The sequence below is a fragment of the Erythrolamprus reginae genome, chromosome 2 (genome assembly GCF_031021105.1).
Source record: "Erythrolamprus reginae isolate rEryReg1 chromosome 2, rEryReg1.hap1, whole genome shotgun sequence".
NCBI classification, from domain to species: Eukaryota; Metazoa; Chordata; class Lepidosauria; order Squamata; family Dipsadidae; genus Erythrolamprus; species Erythrolamprus reginae.
This window is the reverse complement of record NC_091951.1, coordinates 112560439-112583463: the sequence shown is the minus strand read 5'-3', so window position 1 is coordinate 112583463 and position 23025 is coordinate 112560439. Positions and strand designations below refer to the sequence as shown.

The 23025-nt window shown below is 44.2% G+C and overlaps 1 protein-coding gene across 3 annotated transcripts in view; it reads left to right on the top strand.

Moving 5' to 3' along the window:
* The window catches only part of SPOCK1 (SPARC (osteonectin), cwcv and kazal like domains proteoglycan 1), a 585260-nt gene that overhangs the window by 435167 nt on the left and 127068 nt on the right, over window positions 1-23025 (top strand). For all 3 annotated transcript variants that reach the window (XM_070739206.1, XM_070739208.1, XM_070739207.1), the window contains exon 6: window positions 12977-13091. In XM_070739206.1, the coding sequence (XP_070595307.1) occupies window positions 12977-13091 (115 nt within the window). The remainder of the gene's footprint in view (window positions 1-12976; window positions 13092-23025) is intronic.

Here is a 23025-nt window from a genome sequence, read left to right as displayed (position 1 = left end):
AAGAACTTGAGTCCCTTACTCAGCTTCCCATGGTTCACTGATTTCTGAAGGGGGGCTACCAACCTACATTCTCCATTGGTCCACAGATACCCAACCTGGGAAGTACCTAGGGTGTTAAAATCTCCTTACAAACCTTTGTGGTTGGCTAGTCTCTTTATCTTAGAAGGTGACCTTCCTGGTGTAAAGACTTATGTGTTTTCAATTAGGACAGGGTCATCCTTCAGTTGGACCCATCATTTATACTGAAAATTAACTCCTGGTTTCACAGGCCACAAGAGCTTATCCTGCCCAATTTTTGTCCAAACCCTGCCTATCCACTGGAACATAAATAGCACACATTTATGGAGAGTCCTCCGCATTTACATAAAAAGGACCTCTCCTATATGGAAAATGGAAGCCCTCCTCATAGCATTTTCAACTGACTTCCTTGAGACATAACATCACCCCTTCAATCATTGGTAGATAGATTTGGGGCACCATTGGTAAGGTGCATGACCTCCTATCACTTTCATGGCCTGATTGCATCACAACACCTTCTACCCGAAGTGTGACGACTGGCTTGGGTGACTCAGGTGTCCCTTGAGAAGGTCTGCAGATAAGCAACTTGGTCGTCGCCTTCACAGTTTTTCTGCCACTACAAGATTAATACCTTTGTGTCGGCAGAGGTGGCTTTTCAATGCAGGATCCTGAAGCAGATACATTAGATGGACCAGGATGTTTCCCATCCATTGGACAGATTGCTTGGTATGTCCCATTCTCCAGTGCATCTGGAAGGAGAGTCCAACATGGGTATTTCACCAATCCTATTGGTAGAGACTGAGTTAAAATTTACATATTAATTGAGCACCGCCCCCTCTGCTCTCCCCATGAGCCAGTTTTAAAAACTCAGTCCAGAGTACAGACATACTGAGTTTGTGCTTAGAAATTTTAATAAACTAGAAAATGTTAAATAAATGTTAAATAAATGTTGTTACCAGTTTAATCTTTCTTCTTTGTCTTTCAGATCAGAAGACTGAAGTGGATCAGACGGAACGGGGTCTCTGCCCTCAGCGGGCACCACCCCCAACGATCCTCCTCAGGGGTCTTGCCTTCCCCCAGTGGGAGCACCCCGCAGAGGAGCACCCAGCCTGGGGTCCCTGGCCTCCGAGGCCAGACCAGGGCTACAAGCCGAAGGTGGGGGGCCCTGCCCCCCCCACTGGGAGGCTTGAAGGCGTCTCATAGGGAGCCGACTGCTGAGCGCCTCACAGCTGATGGGAAAATCAGCGCGGCGGCCGCTACAGGAGCCGCCGCCGAAGCCCCAGCCATCGGAACCGCCGCAGCCGCCAGGGACACCGCAACCGCCTCAGCTGCCGTGGTGTCAGGCCACAAAGGGCCAGGGTAACGCGAGGAAGCCTCCAGGACCGGAGGGACCCAGGCGGCAGCCTTGAGAGCCGCGGAGGCTGGGTGCGGCTAGAGTGGCGACGCGTCATTTGGCGCAAAAACGGCTTTTTCAGGCGGCAAAGAGCACAAACGGGCTGGTTAGCCCTAGTGCGCAGGCGCAAGTCCAGAGAGGACAAAGACGCCATTTTCTGGGAGATACTGACGAGGCAAGCGAGAATCCAAGCTGCCGGAGGTCAGAACCTGCGAATCTTGACTATTGTGACCTGCTGTCGTGAGTACAATGGAGGAAGGTCAGGGGAAGGATAACCCGGGCTCTCCTGCCCCCCCCCCAAGGATAAGGCAAAGGGAAAAGCCAAGGAGAAGGCTAAATCTTCCCACTCATCTGCCTCCTCCTCCTCCATCAAAGAGGCTGAGAAGCGCATTAAAGCGCTTGAAAAAAAACTGGAAGCAGCTCTACAAGCATCGCAGCAGGGCTCCCTCTCGCCCAGAGGCAATCCTCAGACCCCATGATGCCCCCATCTACCTTTGGGCCCATTGGGGTTGCTGCTGAAGGGGGCTGGTCACCAGACCGACAGTTTACACCCCTGCCTCAAGTCATGCATTCGCCTAGCACATCCTGGACTAGACCAGGGTCAGCAGGTCATGCAGGGAGAAGCTCCCAGGGACCATCTGCCACATTTACCCCCACAGCGGCTGGCTTGAGGTCACAGCCCGGTGCGCGGCAAAATTTGCCCCTGACCTGCAAGACAATATAGCCAATGCATATTCGCAGGGCATGGCACCAGGGGCTCAGCAGTATGGCAGACACCCTCAACAACAGATAGGCTCATGGTCGGCACCGCCCCCCTCGGGTTTGGGGTCCTTGCTAGAGGAACCAGATCAATTTGAGGACAGTGAACCGGAGTATGGCCTCTCAGAGGATGAGACAACGCCAGAACAGACACCCACGGTTGGACTGTTTAAACCGGCTCTGTTCAGAACCCTGCTATTCAAGGCCAAGCAGGTGATGAATCTCCCTGGCTCAACAAAGACAGCAGAGACTGCTGAGATGGACAAAACTTTGGCCGCCTTACTCGAGGAGCCTCAACCCGAGTCCGACCATTTCCCTGCCTCGGATATTTTCGTGAAGGGGATCAAGAGGCCCTGGCAGCAACCGACAGCAGCTCAGGGGCCTTCTAATCTCGAGAGGAAATTCTACACCTTCGATGAGGAGGTGGAAAAACTTCTCGAATTCCCCCCCATCGACCAACCGGTCGTGACACGCTGGTCTCTGAGGGCACCAGCGCATTGGTGCCCTCAGAGACCAGCAAAAGTCTGCGACCGGAGGAGAGGAAGGCGGAAACATTGCTGCGAAAGGCGCATCAGATGTCCGGCTGGGGATTTTGGGCAGCAGCCGCAGCATCATTCATTAACCGGGCATCGCTGCTATGGATCCGGGAGATGCAATCCCGCTTAGGCCCCGAGGACGGCCGCCTTCGCCAGGACTTAAATAAGTTGTTAGCGGCGACGGAATTTTCGGCGGACGCCACCCTCCACGCAGCCAAGTTCTCCACAAGAAGCATGGCAACCACATTGTCGTCTTGCCACCTCCTGTGGCTACGGAACTGGCAGGCAGATCTTAAATCTAAGTGGCGACTGGCCTCCGGCCCCTTCCAAGGTTCCACCCTCTTCGGGGACCTATTGGAAAAGGTCCTAGTAGAGGACAAAGATAAGAGGAAGGTACTTCCCAGGGCCAACAGATGGCAGGACCGAAGGTTCACGCCTTATTCGAGATGCCAGTCCTTTCATTGGGACCAATCTTCGGGTTCCACCCAAAACCAACGGCCCTTTGCCCAGGGCCAGTACAACCAACAGTCCTATAGGAGTGACCGGGGTTCCTTCCAGGACAGGACGAGGGGCTATCAGCAGTCCAGAAGGCCATTTCGTGGAACCACCCAAAGAGGTTTTAAACGCACGAAATGACTCGGCCGACCCTCAGCCCATAGGTTGAAAACTTCAGGGTTTCCACACATCCTGGCATGCAACTTCCTCCGACAAATGGGCTCTGGCTACGGTTACTCAAGGGCTCAAGTTGGAATTCATTCAACCACCTCCCAGCCGTTTCTTATACTGCCCAATAATAAAGGACTCTCAAAAGAAAATACAATTACGCAAGGAAATTACCCACCTGTTAGACATCCAAGCCATAGAACAGGTTCCCCAACAGGAGGAGGGCAGGGGGTTCTATTCAATGATTTTCATCGTCCCCAAATCCTCCGGGGGTTGCAGGTTGATCCTCAACCTGAAACAACTGAACCTCTTTATAAGGTACCGAAGGTTCAGGATGCATTCCTTGCAGACTATTCTGGCTTCCATCCGAGCACGAGACTTTTTAACATCCATAAATCTCAAGGAAGCGTACTTGCATGTTCCCATTCACCCGGAACATCGCAGGTTTCTCAGATTCTGTACTGAGGGACGGCATTACCAGTACAGAGCTATGCCGTTCGGCCTATCATCGGCCCCAAGGACTTTCACAAAACTCCTGGACGTGCTAACAGCCAGCTTACAAGCACGATCCATCAGGCTGATGGCTTACCTAGACGACATCATCATATTGTCCAGGTCTCCGTCGACGGCAAGGAGAGATATCAACGAGACCATTCACACGTTGGAAATCCACGGGTTCACAATCAATGTGGAGAAAAGCCAGCTTTCACCCACCACCAAACTATTGCACCTAGGAGCCATTATAGACACTCAGGCGGGCATGGTGTCACTCTCACCGGAACGGCAGGACAACATCCGCCGTTTAATATCCGACATGCAACACAGGTCAGTCCCGTTATCACTGCTCTCAAAGGTACTAGGAACCCTGGTGTCAGCCATTGGCATCATGCCCTGGGCCAGACACCATATCAGGGCACTACAGTGGTTTCTGCTTCCCGCCCAGAGAACCAAAGTGAGTCATTCTCACAGACAGGTACTCCTCCCCTGGAGGGTCAGGGAGTCCTTAAGATGGTGGACATCTTCCGCAATCAACAAGGGATCTCCCTTCCAAGTACAGGACCAGATCGTCCTGACAACCGACGCCAGCCTTACTGGATGGGGCGCCCACATCGGGGCCCACATGGCTCAGGGCCTGTGGACAACAGGGGATCTCTCATCGGTCAACATAAACTTCCTAGAATTAAGAGCAGTTTTCCTAGCTCTACAGACATTTGCACTACTGGTGCAAGGAAAACACGTATTGGTGCTCACGGACAATGTGGCGACCAGGGCTCACTTGAACCATCAAGGGGGCATGAGGTCGCAACGGCTCATGGAGGAGACGGACGCTCTTTTCAACTGGGCCGAGCAACATCTGAAATCCCTGTCAGCAGAGCACATTGCGGGAGTCAGCAATACGCAAGCGGACTGGCTGAGTCGGTCCACCTTGGACCCATCAGAATGGAGACTGGACCCGGATATATTCCAACAGGTGGTGATCCGGTTTGGGCTTCCGTTAGTGGACATTTTCACAAGTTCCCAAAACGCTCAACTCCCAAGATTCTACACACGCTTTCCAGAACCAGGAGCGGAGAAGATCAATGCTTTTCTGACACCCTGGCCTCCAGGATTACTCTATGCGTTCCCTCCAACGAACCTTATACCAACAGTGGTGGAGAAACTACTGAAGGAGAAGGCGGAGGTGTTGCTAGTGGCCCCACATTGGCCTCGCCGTCCGTGGTTTGCTGATCTGGTGGCTCTGTCGGTGTCACCCCCATGGAGAATTCCGGATCGGATAATATTCCTCAGCCAGGGGAACCTACAGCACCTGGATCCCCAGTGGCTCCAACTGACCATTTGGCACTTGAACGGCTCAGACTACGGCAACTGAAGTTACCTGAGAAGGTCATTGACACTATGCAAGCTGCAAGGCGTCCATCTACCTCTCGGATCTACCAGACAACGTGGAAGGCCTTTTGCAGTTTCTGCGACAAACAGCACATACACCCCAGACAGGCTTCGGTGATTACCGTCCTGGAGTTCCTGCAGGCAGGAATTGAACGTGGCCTGGCGCCTAACACTCTAAAACGACATGTGGCGGCTCTTTCGACCATAGTACAGGTCGAGGGAGTACGTTCCTTGGCCTACCATCCCTGGGTGAAGGACTTTCTGCGAGGAGCATCGAACCAACATTCTCCACCGATTCGGAGGTTTCCATCATGGGACCTCCTGCTTGTTCTTAGAGCATTAACAAGACCACCGTTTGAACCTTTGAGATCCATACCGTTGCGGTTACTCTCTATTAAAACAGCCTTCCTGGTAGCTATCACGTCGGCACGAAGAGTGTCAGAGCTATCTGCCTTGTCGGTGAGGCCTGACCTTTGTATCTTCTATCCAGATCGGGTAGTGCTGAGGCTGGATCCTTTCTTTATACCGAAGGTGAACTCAGAGTTTCACAGGAAACAGGAGCTGGTTCTCCCTGATTTTTGCACCCACAGCAGTCATCCGTCGGAACTACGTTGTCATAAGATTGATGTACGCCATGCGGTTAAGATTTACATTAGACGGGCAGAGACTTTTCGGAAGACGGAAAAGTTGTTTATCTCTTTTTTGCAGGATAGAAACGGACTTGGACTTTCCTTTACTTCCATTAGCCGTTGGATCAGAGACTGTATCGCGGAGGCGTACAAGGCTCGTAACCAACAGATACCAGCAGGAGTGACTGCTCACTCTACGAGGAGTGCAGTGACCTCAGCAGCTTCGGCCACCCAAGCGTCCATAGATGACATCTGCAGGGCTGCAACGTGGGCAGCGCCTTCGACTTTCATTCGTCATTACAAGTTGGACTCCTTTGCTTCAGCTGAGGCGGCGTTTGGGAGACGTGTTTTACAATGAGTTTGTTCATCTCCAACGTCCCTGACAAGACCTTCTCCCTCCCATGGGCCTTAAATCTCTGGTATATCCCATGTTGGACTCTCCTTCCAGATGCACTGGAGAAGAACCGTTGTACCTACCTGAACGGTCTTCTCGATGCACTGGAACTCCTTCCAAACCCACCCGATAGAGTTATGGGTGCAGGGACGCCGGAGTGGGCAGTTAAGTCAGTTATTGGTTGTTTACAATAAAACTTGGTTTCCTCTTACTATGGTTTTTCGTTTTTAAAACTGGCTCATGGGGAGAGCAGAGGGGGCGGTGCTCAATTAATATGTAAATTTTAACTCAGTCTCTACCAATAGGATTGGTGAAATACCCATGTTGGACTCTCCTTCCAGTGCACCGAGAAGACCGTTCAGGTAGGTACAACGGTTCTTCCTGGATGCTAGCTCCACCCACTATGGAGAAGGGGCATTGATCTTACCTGATACGCTTCTTCTCATAGGGTGGAGCTAACATCCAGCCCCACCCATGCATTGTCAGGTCCGTTTTTACAGGAACAAGACCCGGCCATTTAGAACAGTACTCGGATAGGTACCACCTCGAGTCTGTTTGTTTGATTTTGTCAAAACTGGGAGTCCTGGCAAAGGCAGAGTTTCTTAAAAATGACAGACTCCGTCCTACATGCTGAATTGACAAGGTCTACTCATTCCTGGATGCAAGCTCCACCCTACGAGAAGGAGCACATCAGGTAAGACCAATGCCCCTTTTGAAATAAGGGATAACAATGTTTGGGTATTTTTCTCTCTAAACCTTCTCCTAATCATTTAGAGTTTCAGGCACTCCTTAGAAAAGATGATTTGGTTGATTTGTATTTAAGCATTGTCTGCCAACATCCTGTGGACTTATCATTATAAATCTTTTTATGGTGTTTGTACTTGCAATGTGGTTTGGTGGTTTTTATAGAATATGACACTGTAGGAAACAAGATAGCTAGCTTTTTAACAAGCTGCAGAATTTTTAAAAACTGTTTTTAAAATATACTCACAAGGATGAATTAAAAAAAACACTAATGCTGTTTCGCTTATGTCTTTCCTACTATTTCAAAGCAACAAGATATATAAATGAATTTAATATGATTTTAGTACCAAACAACCTTAAATATATAGGTTTTGATGCTTCTCTTACTGAATTTCTTGATCTCAGGCTTTTAGTTGATATCCTTCTACTTTATCACTGTAATAGTTTCATTAATTTTAACTGTCTTGTATCCAGATTTCTTGATTATTTTTGTGGAGTAATGAGTGGCAAATTGGGTGAATAAACTGGTCTCAGCAATTCATTACTGGTCTCAGCAATTCATTCTTCATTGTTATTGATGAAGCTGATTTTTTTTCAAAGGAAAGAAACATTTAGCCAGTCAACTTCATGTCATTTTATTAAAGGAGAGACCCATACAACTAGAATTATCCTTTTTAATAAATGATCTAATGAACAGCAGGATTCTCTGGCTGAATATGAATCATGGTTATTAATATTAATTGACATTAAATCTGCCAGTAGTGGTGGCCAAGACCACCTAAATGACATTCAGTGTTTACTGTATAATATGTGTTTAGCCATCTGGGAAATGTGTGTGTGTAACATTTGTTTTCTAGAACATTTGTTTTCTATTTATTTGCCTTTCTGAATTTTACTGCTGATTAGGCTAGAAATACCAACTTTATAAGTAACTAAATGTTGATTGACACATAAGACCATTATTGACTATTGTGTAAATGAATACACATTAAAAACTCCCTTCTAGGTTCATATTTATGCTTCAGGCTGGCAGCATTTAACCATTTAGGAAAACAATGCACATTAGAAAAGCTGCCATAATAAAGGAAATTTACCACATCTTTACAAAAGACATTGAGTACATTTATTAGGTGGGAGAATGTTTTTGTTACCTCTAAGAGCCATTGAAAATGCTGCAAAAAATGAGCTCCCGATAAAGCTGACAATATGGGCAAGTGGTTGAGATGACTTGCTATATGGTCCCAGTGCTGCCTCCATGGAAAATCACTTTGGAGCCTGATTTTCATAAGACACTGCAAGCCTCAAAATTTATTTATTTGTTTGTTTGTTTGTTTGTTTGTTTATATTTATTCATTCATTCATTCATTCATTCATTCGATTTTTATGCCGCCCTTCTCCTTAGACTCAGGGCGGCTTACAACATGTTAGCAAAAGCACTTTTTAACAGAGCCAGCATATTGCCCCCACAATCCGGGTCCTCATTTTACCCACCTCGGAAGGATGGAAGGCTGAGTCAACCTTGAGCCGGTGATGAGATTTGAACCGCTGACCTTCAGATCTACACTCAGCTTCAGTGGCCTGCAGTACAGCACTCTATTCCATGGTGTATTGCTGGATTCTAGTTGGTATTCAAACTATTAAAATCCAATGTATAGTATTTGCTTACACCATGTTTGATGGCTATATCCATGGAGAATTAAAGCAAAGAGATCAGACCTGGTGCCCACACATCCACCTTCTATACAATTATCTGACTTCGTTATAGTACTTTAAATTTGATTGAGAATTGGCTAGCACCACATTAGTATTCTGAAAATAGACACAAACCAAGCCAGGATCCTGACCTTTTCTTTTGTGTTTATAATGGCTAAACAAGATGTTCTAGCAGAATAAGTGCTGGAAACATCTGCCTCAAGGCTAAATTCTCACTCCTGGTGACAAAGCTGTGGGTGGCATGGGTAGGAAATTTGTTTGGAACTGCAACTCATGAAGGCGTAATCTCCTTTGAAAACTTTTCCTTCCTCCAGAGATGATTTTTCTAAAGTGCCGCTAGCCATTCCATGCAAAAGGGAACATTTTAGAATTAACTCTGTGCTTTATCATCTGAAGTCATGACTGTAGAATAAGCAAATCCAGGCCATTTTAAAAAATACAGAGCCAGTGGTTTTCTACAGGATGTTCTGACCTAGACTTCCTTAGAAAGCATGAAGCAGAGTCTTAGTCCCAGTTAAGCCTCTTTTATTTACACGACAGACTGCAAAGCTTATCAAACAGTCTTTCAGGGGAATATTTATAAACACACACCTTATTTCACTTGGAACATTGCCAAAGAACTAATTTCCAAACACAGGCAAGACAAAAACCTGGCAGAGTTTATTAGAATCACAGACAGCACTATCCAATCTTAAATCGACCAATTTAACTAATTGCTTCCTGCAAAAGGCGGTCTCCAGGACCACCTTCTACCGCATGAATCCCAGCGACCGGTTAGGTCCCACAGAGTTGGCCTTCTCCGGGTCTCGTCGACAAAACAATGTCGTTTGGCAGGACCCAGGAGAAGAGCCTTCTCTGTGGCGGCCCCGACCCTCTGGAACCAGCTCCCCCCGGAGATCAGAACTGTCCCCACCCTCCTTGCCTTTCGTAAAGTTCTTAACACCCATCTCTGCCGTCAGGCATGGGGGAACTGAGACATCTCCACCGGGCCTATACAATTCATACATGGTATGTTTGTTTGTGTGTATGCTTGCTTTTAATAATGGGGTTTTTAGTGGTTTTTAAGTTATTAGATTTGTTCTTACATTGTCTTTGTTATTGTTGTGAGCCGCCCTGAGTCTATGGAGAGGGGCGGCATACAAATCAAATAAATAAATAAATAAATAAATAAATACCCACATTCCATTCACTCCTCTTTTATGTCCTATGGGAGAGTCCAATCATCTCCCAGGTGTGGCCTTACTCCCAAGTCGACCCTGCTTTCTTAATTATTCTGGCAACTTGGTTCATGCGCACACTGGGAACAGGATCCAGCTGTTCCTCTGCCTCAGTGATGGCTGATAACTCCCAGATGGCCTTGGCCACCTCTCTGCCTTGGATGCAGAGTCCTCGTCGGAGTCTTCCCCAGACTCCAGGACTAGTCCATGTTCCTCCCCAACCCCCTCACTGTCTGAATCTACTTCCAGCTCCGCTGGCTGCTGGTGAGCCACAACACAGGAGCTTACTGGTACATCAAACAGACTTCAATTCAAGATATTATATGATGTCTACTGTTGATCCAGTCTGCTTCAATTAAAAAGACTTCAACTGATATCTTAATAAAACAGTATAAACAATTTTAATAGCAAAAAGAACAAGAAAAGATCATGCCAAACTAAAAAGATAAATCATAGCATTATTAGAATATCTGAAGTGTCTAATTTGTTTTCAACAAAATGGGTTCTTTCAGATCAAACTATTTCTTTTACCATATTCATAGAAATAAAATTGTAAGTCAGATGTATCTTCAAAGAATTCTAATAAAATATGCTTCAATAACATATCATTATAATTAATGATGAATAATGTAAGCTCCATTTCTCATCTAGCTACAACTATTATTATCTCTCCAAAATGTAGAGATCATTCTCAAATAGCTACCCAGACATCGTTTCTGGACTGAAAAACTCTGGGCTAACGCAAGTTGGCAGCAGAGTTTTGTATATATTTTTTATTATTTAATGGAATAGAAAGACTACATTTGGTAGCAGTTATTAAAATAAATTCCCATATGAAATATCCACCAAAAGACCATGCTGCAATTCATAAATTCATTCACCATTGGAACCTCAATTTTTTTAATTCTTCAAAACTTGTTTTGAAATATTTTAGCTGATAACCTTCCTAAATTCTAACAATATTTACCTATAAATCTGTATTACTATTATGTCTTTCTTTCTTTTTTTTACTATATACCCCTATCTGTATCCTATAATTATATTATGGTACTTCGTTGTTTGTTTGTACACTGAGAACTTATTCACTAGAGACAAATTCCTTGTGTGTCCAATTACACTTGGCCATAAAGAAAGTACTCTATTCCATTCCATTCTTTGCATGGTTGTGCAACTGAAATATATATATGACTGATGTTTTGATCCAAAAAAATATCCTTTAAAAGAAACTGTTGATGTGGCATTGAAACTAAAACTGACTATGTGGGAAGAGGTGAGAGGGAAGCAATCTTCATTTTCTTTTTTTATTATTCTTCAGGCATTTTATCTCAATCTTTCTGTTTTTAACTTATATTTGAATCTGAGTTTTTCTATCCACTCTTTACCTTGTCAGCCATTGTTGTTTTATAATTTGAATTATTATTCTCTTTTGACTAGAATCCAAGTACCACAATGCCACATTCGCACGTGGGATTTATATGTGGTTCTCACATTTGTATAGAAAAAAGAAAATAGCATCAAATGTGCTCTGAATTTATCCACAAGCAGATAGCAGGCTGTATCCATAAATGTTCCAAAATTGAAGAGCAGAATAGCATATGGAGTTTGCAGTCCTCAGAGTCCTCTGAAGTCCAGAAAGCACCTAGGAGATAATATCTTTGGGACAGAATGTTGTCAAAGAATAAACGGTCTCCTGCTACTAGATTAAAGCCTGGGGAGGTGAACTCGCTTACAAAAATAAGCACAAGCAAAACCAAGCTATTTCTGGCATTTTCAAAGTAGGAGGCATTAATCTCACAGCAACATTCTGCTTCATTCACTCTGCTTTCTTATTGTAGTAGAATAGAAAGGGGGGAAACCATAATTTTGCAAAACACACAGTGCTTCACTGGTTTAATGATTGATTTATCTCACGTACTTACCTTGCTTTGATTCCTGCACAAGAGTTGTAAGCATGGCTTCAGCACTATCAATAAGGTATAGAATCTTGTTTAGGAATTCAAATAGACATGATTACTAAATTACTCACTTTCACAGAGTTTTCTAACCTATGCATTTTCTCTAAAAGTGGCTAATTTATGTCATTTGTTGTGGAGGTTCATAATAGACAGCTTGTACAAAGTTTTTATTTGGAGGGAAAAGTAAAACTAACAATTGGGAAGGTTGTGCAATCATCCAAGGTGAGCAAGTCCTTAAGAATCCTTTCAAAACTTATTGATGGACTGCAGTTTCTTAATATTTAAGAAGAGACTAATTAAATCTAGCTGATTATAATTAATTCAATTCAGATTTATATACATTTTACTAAATAAGTATGTGTATTCTGTTCTTTGCCTACATTTTGGATTGTGAATTTGAATAATCTCTTAAAACCAAGCTTACTGATTTACATATTGTACTCATTTACTTACTTAAAACCTTTTTATAGCCCTCCAACTCAACTAAGGTGACAAATGAAAAGAATATTAAGTTATAATGGATATTTTATAAACAGTTATGACAGAAGTAGATGGGTGATTCAAACTGCAGTACTACCATCATCCATTCAGCACACCAAAGCATCATTTCCAAGGGAAAGACTCAGGTCTTGGCAGTCTTTATATGTTAAGTGGAAGGTTGTTCCATAAGATAGAAGGCATGCATCCTGGTTCCTACAAGTTGAATTGTTTCAATAAAGACCTTCTCTATCAGAGCTTGTAGGGAGAGCAGATACTTGGAGGGGCGGGGAGATGGCCTTTCAGGTAATGAAACTCTATGCCATGCAGGGCTTAGAGGAAATAACTAGGAACCTTGAACTGCACTCAGATGCAGTTGGGAGCCAGTGGCATCATCAAATATTGATGTTAGATGTGCATAGCAAGAAGCATCAATGAGTACCACAAGTAACTTGAAAATCAGACCACAAAAAGATAGAATAGAAAAATAGAATCTCAAGATTCTATTCTGATGATAATGTTTATTTTCACATCTGTGTCCCATTCCAATTTTACATCAAATAAACTCTGTTTGTTTTGTTGTGTTTACAGTGCAAATTGGAATTTCATGCCTGCACATCTGGCAAAAACATTGTAGCTCGATGTGAAGGGCCGTGCCCATGCCTTCCAGGACAAGAGAGTCCAAAACACAAGACTGAGAAAACAGGTGAGTTTAATCTGTTCAATTAAGTATCAGATAGTATTCTAGCAGGCCAATCCTATGCATATTTGATACAAAGTGATACTTACTAAGTTCGCTATTATTTCCCAGAAAATAATAGTTTTGCCATTTATGAATTGGATTGATTATAGTTGGATTACAAAAGTTGTTGATCATATTGTTCTTTTTGTTGTAATTAAAGAAAAAGGAATTTTAAAAAGATTGTTAACCAAGGCAGCATTCCAGACTCAACAGCAAATACAGCTGATTCTTGGAGCCTTGCAGCTGACTTATTAAATGTTAATGCGAGTTCATTTTAAGAGCAATGCAGAGCAAACACTTGACAGTACTTTGTACATTATCTTGTTAGTGAGAAATGGAGAAGTGGGCAATAGAGAATGAAAAATACAACTGCTTATTTCTAGATTCTTTAATGAAATATTTGAAGACTTTTCGTCAAAAGCTCCATCTTGGATTTCTGGTTAGCATGTCAAATAGATTTTTATCTGCCAATGATTACACCTAACTTCTGAATTGATAGACAGTGATTTAAAAAAATGCTCCTGGATGAGTTAATCACTACCTCCAATTCTTTTTTTTTAAAGAAAAAAGTTTTATTGAATTTATATACAATTTAAAAAGACAGTACATAATCTGTAGTATCCATTTCATATTTCTATAAACTAATTTTGTATTGTACATTTGTCTTAAAACAAACACCTTACACAAGAAGATAAAAGAAAGAAACAAAGAAAAGAAAGAAAATGAAAAACACATAACATCTAACAAACACCCCTCCCCCCACTGTCTATCTTGACAGCTAATCCATTTATCATTTATGTTATTTTACGACACTCAGTACCAACAGTTTCCATTTGACTTTATGTAAAGCCTGTTTTTTTTCCTTTTTAAAAAATTGTTATTCATAATTTCTACAACAGCCATCCTATATTTTTATGAATGTTTAACATAATATCCCTTTATACAGCTTTATTCTGTTTCCTTTTTTTCTACCCATTTATAAAATTCCTTCCATATTTCATAATATTTCAATTCATCCTTATTTTTCAGTTCTTGTGTTATTTCATTTAGTTCTGCACAACCATATATCTTTTAATAATACAGTGGTACCTCTGCTTATGAACGTAATTCGTTCCATGACCAGGTTCGTAAGTAAAAAAGTTCGTAAGTAGAAACAATTTTCCCCATAGGAATGAATGTAAAAGCAAAAAATGCATGCAAACCCATCCCAAAAGTCACCATTTTGCCTGGGAATCCCTGCCTCCAGACTTCTGTTGCCACCCGAAGCGCCCCATCTTGTGCTGCTGGGATTCCCCTGAGCATTCCCTCGCTGGGAATCCCTGCCTCCAGACTTCTGTTGCCACCCGAAGCGCCCCATCTTGTGCTGCTGGGATTCCCCTGAGCATTCCCTCGCTGGGAATCCCTGCCTCCAGACTTCTGTTGCCACCCGAAGCGCCCCATCTTGTGCTCCTGGGATTTACCTGAGCCTTCTCTCACTGGGAATCCCTGCCTCCAGACTTCTGTTGCCACCCGAAGCACCCCATCTTGTGCTGCTGGGATTCCCCTGAGCATTCCCTCGCTGGGAATCCCTGCCTCCAGACTTCTGTTGCCACCCGAAGCGCCCCATCTTGTGCTCCTGGGATTTACCTGAGCCTTCTCTCACTGGGAATCCCTGCCTCCAGACTTCTGTTGCCACCCGAAGCGCCCCATCTTGTGCTCCTGGGATTCCCCTGAGCATTCCCTCGCTGGGAATCCCTACCTCCAGACTTCCGTTGCTACCTGAAGTGCCCCTTCTTGTGCTGCTGGAATTCCCCTGCTGCTGAGAATCCCAGCAGCACAAGAAGGGGTGCTTTGGGTGGCAATGGAAGTCTGGAGGCGGGGCATTCCAGCAGGGGCGGCTCAGGTTTGTAAGGTGAAAATGGTTCGGAAGTAGAGGCAAAAGAATCTTAAACACCAGGTTCGTATCTCAAAAGGTTTGTCAGTAGAGGCGTTGGTAAGTAGAGGTACCACTGTAATTATTTCTATCAGCATTTCCTCTTTCTTCCAATTTTTGGTGATACATATCCTGGTAGCTGTGATAATATGCTGTCTAAGGTAATACTGTTCTGTTTTTCATTTTTTGCTCAGTTATGCCTAACAAGAAGATTTTGGGTTCCATTTTGAATTCTTGTTTAGTGATTTCTTCAATCCATGTTCTAATTTTATTCCAATTGTTTTTATTTGAGGGCATGTTAACCACATGTGGAAAAGCATTCTGCTATCATGTCCACATCTCCAACAGTTCAGTCTTAGATTGGGATACATTTTCTCTAGTCTTGCTGGTGCCAAGTACCATCTATCAAATATCTTGTGGATGGGTTTTTTGTATGTTATTGACTTAGTCATTTTATAATTTGTACTCGCAAGTAAGGGGCTTACCATTACTGTGTCAGAACAGATGTTAGTTCCTTGGTATCTGTCAGCAAGTGGGTAGCAGGGCTCAGCAGATATATCTAGGTAAGCAGGACCTAGCCCTGTAGGATTACTGGAAGAACAACAATGACAGACAAGATAAAAGTATACTGTGCTTGAAAATTGCACCATTGTAGTCTCCTATTATCAACTGGAACCAACATCTTTTGGTTGTTAAATATACCAAAATGGATATTTAAAGTGAATGACTGAACACTGAAAAAGAACTCATCCAGACTTAAATTTTACTCAACAAAAATTAGGAGACCAGCAGAGATTTATTACCAGAAATAAGATATTCAAGGATGCAGAACTAGAAGAGATTCAGAAAAATTGTAAAAATTGAAGATCCAAAAAGGATGAGCTAAGGCCTTGTGATTTTTATAAACAACAAAAGAATGGGGAAGGGGCATTTACAATGTGGGGGGAACTTCATTCCAAAGGTCAGGTACTATTACAGAGAAGGTGTGCTTCCGGAGACCTAATAGATGAGATTGAGAGCCGTGGTGATGCATTGTTTAGAATGCAATATTACAGGCTACTTCTTGCGACTGCCAACTGCCTGCAGTTTGGCAGTTCGAATCTCACTGGCTCAAGGTTAACTCAGCCTTCCATTCTTCCAAGATTAGTAAAATGAAGACCCAGATTGTTGGGAGAAATATGCTGTCTCTATAAACCACTTAGAGAGGGCTGTAAAAGCACTGTGAAGCTGTTGCTATTGAAGTATCCAGAACATGCCAAGTCTGCAGGATTAAATTAGATGGGTAAATGTTATGGGAGACAGGTGGTCCCTCAAATAACTGGCTCCTATGCCATGTAGGGCCTTATAAGTAACAATCAACATGTTGAATCTCACCAGGAAGCAAACTGGCATCTGATGCAGCTTATGAAGCAGAGGTATTATATGGACATGCCCATTACTTCTTCCCCTACCAAATTCTGAACCAAGTGGTCTTCAGGTAGAGGTTGTTACAATAGTCAAGTAGTACAGTACTCAAGCTGTGAGTTTACTAAGGCATGAGTGACTGACAAACTCAGGACAACACAAAGATCACATTAAGAAGACTAAATGAGGAAATGCTACCCTGTTCCAAAATCAAAGCTGGAATATCCCCAGATCCAGAAAGCCTTTGAATAATTTATTTAAAAACTCAAAATTAGCAAAATTAGCTATAAAACAGATTTGAGAGACCTTTTTATTAAAGTACTTGTTTTGTTCACTTCATTTTGTCGGTTGAAATAAAATTCTTCAGCCTCAGATATAAAAATCAACATGTAATCTGGATGCACCATTCACAAAATTCATCGGAATATAGTAATACCTCATCTTACGAACTTAATTGGTGCCGGGAGGAGGTTCGTAAGGTGAAAAGTTCATAAGATGAAACATTGTTTCCCATAGGAATCAATGGAAAAGCGATTAATGCGTGCAAGCCCAAAATTCACCCCTTTTGCCAGCTGAAGTGCCCGTTTTCACACTGGTGGAATTCCCCTGAGGCTCCCCTCGCTGGGAAACCCCACCTCCATGTTTTTGCGATGCTGCAGGGAAATCCCAGCACGGGAATTCCCAGCATTGCAAAAAAGGGCACTTTGATGGCAACGGAAGTCCGGAGGTGGGGTTTCCCAGCGAGTGGAGCCTCAGCAAAATTGCAGCATTGCAAAAACACTGAAGTCCTCGAAACCCCACCTCCGGACTTTGCCTCAGCCATTTCTTCTGAGGGTGGCCCACTGTCTTCTTTCCTTCCTGCCTCCTGTCTGCCGGGATCTCTCCCGAGGGAAAGAATAAATCGAGGTCTCTCCCAGCCCCCAGAGAAAAGAAGCCTTCCCCTCGATCTGGACAGCCTGAATCCAAGGGAGCATTTTCCATTCTCTGGACACTGGAGGAAGTGAAAGAACTCTCTAAGCCCTCAGAGAAAATGGAAAACGATCTCTTGGATTGAGGCTGCCCGGATCAAAGGGAGGGATTCTTTTCTCTGGGGGGCTTAGAGAGTCCTTTCCCTTTCTCCAGCGTATTTTCTCTGGGGTCTGAATCCAAGGGAGTGTTTTCCATTCTCTGGAAGCTGGAGGAAGGGAAAGAACTCTCTAAGCACCCAGAGAAAGGAATCCTTCCTTTTAATCTGAGAAGCCTCAATCCAAGAGAGCGTTTTCCACTCTCTGGACGCTGGAGGAAGTGAAAGAACTCTCTAAGCCCTCAGAGAAAATTAAAAATGATCTCTTGGATTGAGGCTGCCCGGATTAAAGGGAGGGATTCTTTTCTTTGGGGGCTTAGAGAGATCTTTCCCTTTCTCCAGCGTCTTTTCTCTGGCATCTGAATCCAAGGGAGCGTTTTCCATTCTCTGGACACTGGGGGAAGGGATATGTCTCTTCTATCCCCCATAGAAAAAAGCCCAATGTCAGTACTTTCTCCCATGGCGTCCTTGTAGCGGGCTGGAGAGTGAGTGAGTGAGCAAGAGAAACAAGCCTTCTCCGGCCAGGCATTGGAAGCTCCACGGGGGAGGAACAGTAGGCCAGCTGGCGCACACAAGGATTCAGGACCAACTCTGGCTTTGTGAAGCTGGAGCCCTCCATGCCTGCCTCCGCCTCCTCCTGCTGCTGCAGAAAGAAGCCGAGGGGTGCCCTTCCTCATTGCAGCCACGGGAAGCAGCCTGACTGAGGGGTCGCCTGATTTTTTTTCCTCCTCTGCCGGCATTGAGGTTCGGTAGATGGCTGAGAAGCGTCCGGCTGTTTCAGAAGGTGACAGCCGGGCGGATTTTTGCGATCGGCGGCAGCGGGTTCATAAAGCAAAAAAAGTTCGTAAGAAGAGGCAAAAAATTTCTGAACCCCGGATTCGTATCTCAAAAAGTTCGTATCACGAGGGGTTCGTATCATGAGGGACCACTATATTCACAAACATGCATGTTGCACGCATACACACTTCTTAAGAAACAATTTAGGTAATATGATCATTTATATTTCATAAATGAACCATTACTGATAAAGAATGCATGTCAAGTGCTGTATACGCTTAGTTTCCGATAATATATTATTTCTATAACCTTTAATATGCCCTTATAAGAAGTAGTACCATATTAATACATTCCCAGTGACATTTTAAGCTCAGACAACAGAATAAATTGTAATAACTGTGAGGCTGATAAACACAATTTGACAGCATGTAAGCATTCAGCAGGACAATCTTTTGTTTTGGTTGGATCTCTGATTCACCTAATGCTGCAGAATAGAGTTCTTTGTGGTTTGATTGCTACATGACCACATTCTCTAGATCAGTGATGGTGAACCTTTTTTTCCTCGGGTGTCAAAAGCATGTGCATGCATTCTATTGTGCACGTGTGAATGCCCACACCTATAATTGAATGCCACTGCCCTATGTGCATGCATGTGTGATTCTCTGTGCTTCCTCACACACACACACACATTCCCCCATTGTCCAACTTCGGGTGGATCCGGTAGGCCCATTTTTACCCTCCCCATGCTGCAGAGGTTTTCTTAGACTCCCCCTGCTCTGGAGGCCCCCCTGGAGGCCTTCCGGAGGCCAAAAACACCCCACAGAGCCTCCACCCAAGGCAAAAATCAGCTGGCTGGCACGCACATGTGCACTGGAACTGTGTTAGGACAACAGCGCTCGTCCCAGCAAATATGGCTCCACATGCCACCTGTGGCACAACATAGGTTCGCTATCACTGTTCTAGACTATTGGAATAATACTTCTTGGTCTTTGGATGTTTCAGGCAATGGTCCTTTCAAAATAGAATTTCTGGTACTTATGTTATTGTACCCCAAATGAGTAAATGTTTATAATTGATTTGCTATCTGTATGAGAGCTAATTATCTTCCATTTTTAAGTTTTATTTATTTATTCGATTTTTATGCTGCCCTTCTCCTTAGACTCAGGGCGGCTTGCAACATGCTAGCAATAGCACTTTTTCAAAGAGAATGTCAACTTTTTGTCATATTACAATCAAGGACATCATTTTTTTCTCATTCCTTCCTATTTTTGACATAGCAGTCTTAAAATATTTTTTTTCTTCTGACTAGAAAGAAGCAAAAATAGGTCAGCAACAACTGGGATGAGCATTAATGCTATACCTCCTACTGCTTATTCTTCTCTCCTATAATTTCAAGGATCAATCTTACTAGTTGTTACATAATTCCTGCTTTCCAAGTACCATTCTGTTATTGTGATTCAAGCTATGTAAAATTTCCTGTTCCAATTTTTTTGCTCAATAAAGGGGAATACGGACAAAAGTAGTTCAAGGGAATAATGACAAAGAAGGTATTTATGCATTATTCACTCCTCTACAGCTGTATTCCAATGTCTTAACATGCAAGTATGGTATATTAACTTACTGATACATGCATAATTTTAGCCATTATATTTGATAAGGATTTTCTTCAGGTTATGACCAATGATTCGGTATCCTTTCTGTCTATCTATTGCGTATATTTTATTGCTATGTCTGATGCTGTGCTAATAATAGAAAAAAATTGTTACAGTTATTGTAATAAGTGTGTCAGATTCACATTTCTTTTGTAATGTGACATTATTATTATAGTTTGTCACATAATCCACCGGTGTAGACTGAATTTGTCATTTTAACAATGCTCTATTGAGACTTTCTCAATGACCTACAGTAGGCAACTGTTCTTGTTTTATGGAGTTAAAAGGATGATGATAGTGGTGGTGACAATGATTATGATTTGTTGCACAGTCAACCAGATGTTTATATTGGATTTGGAATTTGAATCCATATACAGTGGTCCCTCTACTTACGAACTGAATTCGTTCCGTCACCAAGTTCTTAAGTAGAAAAGTTTGTAAGAAGAAGCAATTTTCCCATAGGAATCAATGTAAAAGCAAATCATGTGTGCAATTGGGGAAACCACAGGGAGGGTGGAGGCACTGTTTCCTCCCAGGAGATTCCTAGAGAGGCCCCACAGAGGCTTCTCCCTGCCTTTTCCAGTTCTGTTTCCTCTCAGGAGATTCCTAGAGAGGTCCCACAGAGGCTTCTCCTGCCTTTTCCAGTTCTGTTTCCTCCCAGGAGATTCCTAGAGAGGCCCCACAGAGGCTTCTCTCCGACTTTTCCAGTTCTGTTTCCTCTCAGGAGATTCCTAGAGAGGCCCCACAGAGGCTTCTCCTGCCTTTTACAGTTCTGTTTCCTCTCAGGAGATTCCTAGAGAGGCCCCACAGAGGCTTCTCCTGCCTTTTACAGTTCTGTTTCCTCTCAGGAGATTCCTAGAGAGGCCCCACAGAGGCTTCTCTCTGCCTTTTCCAGTTCTGTTTCCTCTCAGGAGATTCATAGAGAGGCCCCACAGAGGCTTCTCCTGCCTTTTCCAGTTCTGTTTCCTCTCAGGAGATTCCTAGAGAGGCCCCACAGAGGCTTCTCCTGCCTTTTCTGGTTACAGTTTCCTCTCAGGAGATTCCTAGAGAGGCCCCACAGAGGCTTCTCTCCGCCTTTTCCAGTTCTGTTTCCTCTCAGGAGATTCCTAGAGAGGCCCCACAGAGGCTTCTCCTGCCTTTTCCAGTTCTGTTTCCTCTCAGGAGATTCCTAGAGAGGTCCCACAGAGGCTTCTCCTGCCTTTTCGGTTACAGTTTCCTCTCAGGAGATTCCTAGAGAGGCCCCACAGAGGCTTCTCTCCGCCTTTTCCAGTTCTGTTTCCTCTCAGGAGATTCCTAGAGAGGCCCCACAGAGGCTTCTCCTGCCTTTTCCAGTTCTGTTTCCTCTCAGGAGATTCCTAGAGAGGTCCCACAGAGGCTTCTCCTGCCTTTTCTGGTTACAGTTTCCTCTCAGGAGATTCCTAGAGAGGCCCCACAGAGGCTTCTCTCCGCCTTTTCCAGTTCTGTTTCCTCTCAGGAGATTCCTAGAGAGGCCCCACAGAGGCTTCTCCTGCCTTTTCCAGTTCTGTTTCCTCCCAGGAGATTCCTAGAGAGGCCCCACAGAGGCTTCTCCCTGCCTTTTCCAGTTCTGTTTCCTCTCAGGAGATTCCTAGAGAGGCCCCACAGAGGCTTCTCCTGCCTTTTCCAGTTCTGTTTCCTCTCAGGAGATTCCTAGAGAGGCCCCACAGAGGCTTCTCCTGCCTTTTCTGGTTACAGTTTCCTCTCAGGAGATTCTTAGAGAGGCCCCACAGAGGCTTCTCTCTGCCTTTTCCAGTTCTGTTTCCTCTCAGGAGATTCCTAGAGAGGCCCCACAGAGGCTTCTCTCCGCCTTTTCCAGTTCTGTTTCCTCTCAGGAGATTCCTAGAGAGGCCCCACAGAGGCTTCTCCTGCCTTTTCCAGTTCTGTTTCCTCTCAGGAGATTCCTAGAGAGGTCCCACAGAGGCTTCTCCTGCCTTTTCTGGTTACAGTTTCCTCTCAGGAGATTCCTAGAGAGGCCCCACAGAGGCTTCTCTCCGCCTTTTCCAGTTCTGTTTCCTCTCAGGAGATTCCTAGAGAGGCCCCACAGAGGCTTCTCCTGCCTTTTCCAGTTTTGTTTCTTCTCAGGAGATTCCTAGAGAGGCCCCACAGAGGCTTCTCCTGCCTTTTCCAGTTTTGTTTCCTCTCAGGAGATTCCTAGAGAGGCCCCACAGAAGCTTCTCCTGCCTTTTCCAGTTCTGTTTCCTCTCAGGAGATTCCTAGAGAGGCCCCACAGAGGCTTCTCCTGCCTTTTCCAGTTCTGTTTCCTCTCAGGAGATTCCTAGAGAGGCCCCACAGAGGCTTCTCCTGCCTTTTCCAGTTCTGTTTCCTCTCAGGAGATTCCTAGAGAGGCCCCACAGAGGCTTCTCCTGCCTTTTCTGGTTACAGTTTCCTCTCAGGAGATTCTTAGAGAGGCCCCACAGAGGCTTCTCTCTGCCTTTTCCAGTTCTGTTTCCTCTCAGGAGATTCATAGAGAGGCCCCACAGAGGCTTCTCCTGCCTTTTCCAGTTCTGTTTCCTCTCAGGAGATTCCTAGAGAGGTCCCACAGAGGCTTCTCCTGCCTTTTCCAGTTTTGTTTCCTCTCAGGAGATTCCTAGAGAGGCCCCACAGAGGCTTCTCCTGCCTTTTCTGTTTACAGTTTTGGGTTTGTAAGTGGAAAATGATTCTTGAAAAGAGGCAAAAAAAATCTTGAATACCCAGTTCTTATCTAGAAAAGTTTGTAAGTAGAGGCGTTTTTAGGTAGAGGTACCACTTCCCAAGGACCTAAGATAGGCAGATGTTGATGTCTGATGGTAGTTAAAAAGTATTGTGGCAGGATAGGAGATGCTCCAATTAAACTGCCATTAGCAATTGACCCTAATAGTGTTCAAGTGGTGCTCCAGATGTTTTGGCATTGGAACCTAGGCATCTATTATTATTATTATTAGCACTATCTTCATTTTCTTTTGCCACAGTTGGTCTTCCTTCTATTTGCAGGCCTTACTATTTTGTGATTTTTTTCCTAGTTCTTTCTCTTCCACTTTGTTGTTATTATTAATATGTTCACAACAAAGCCAGATCTTCTAGCTTTTAGTTAGT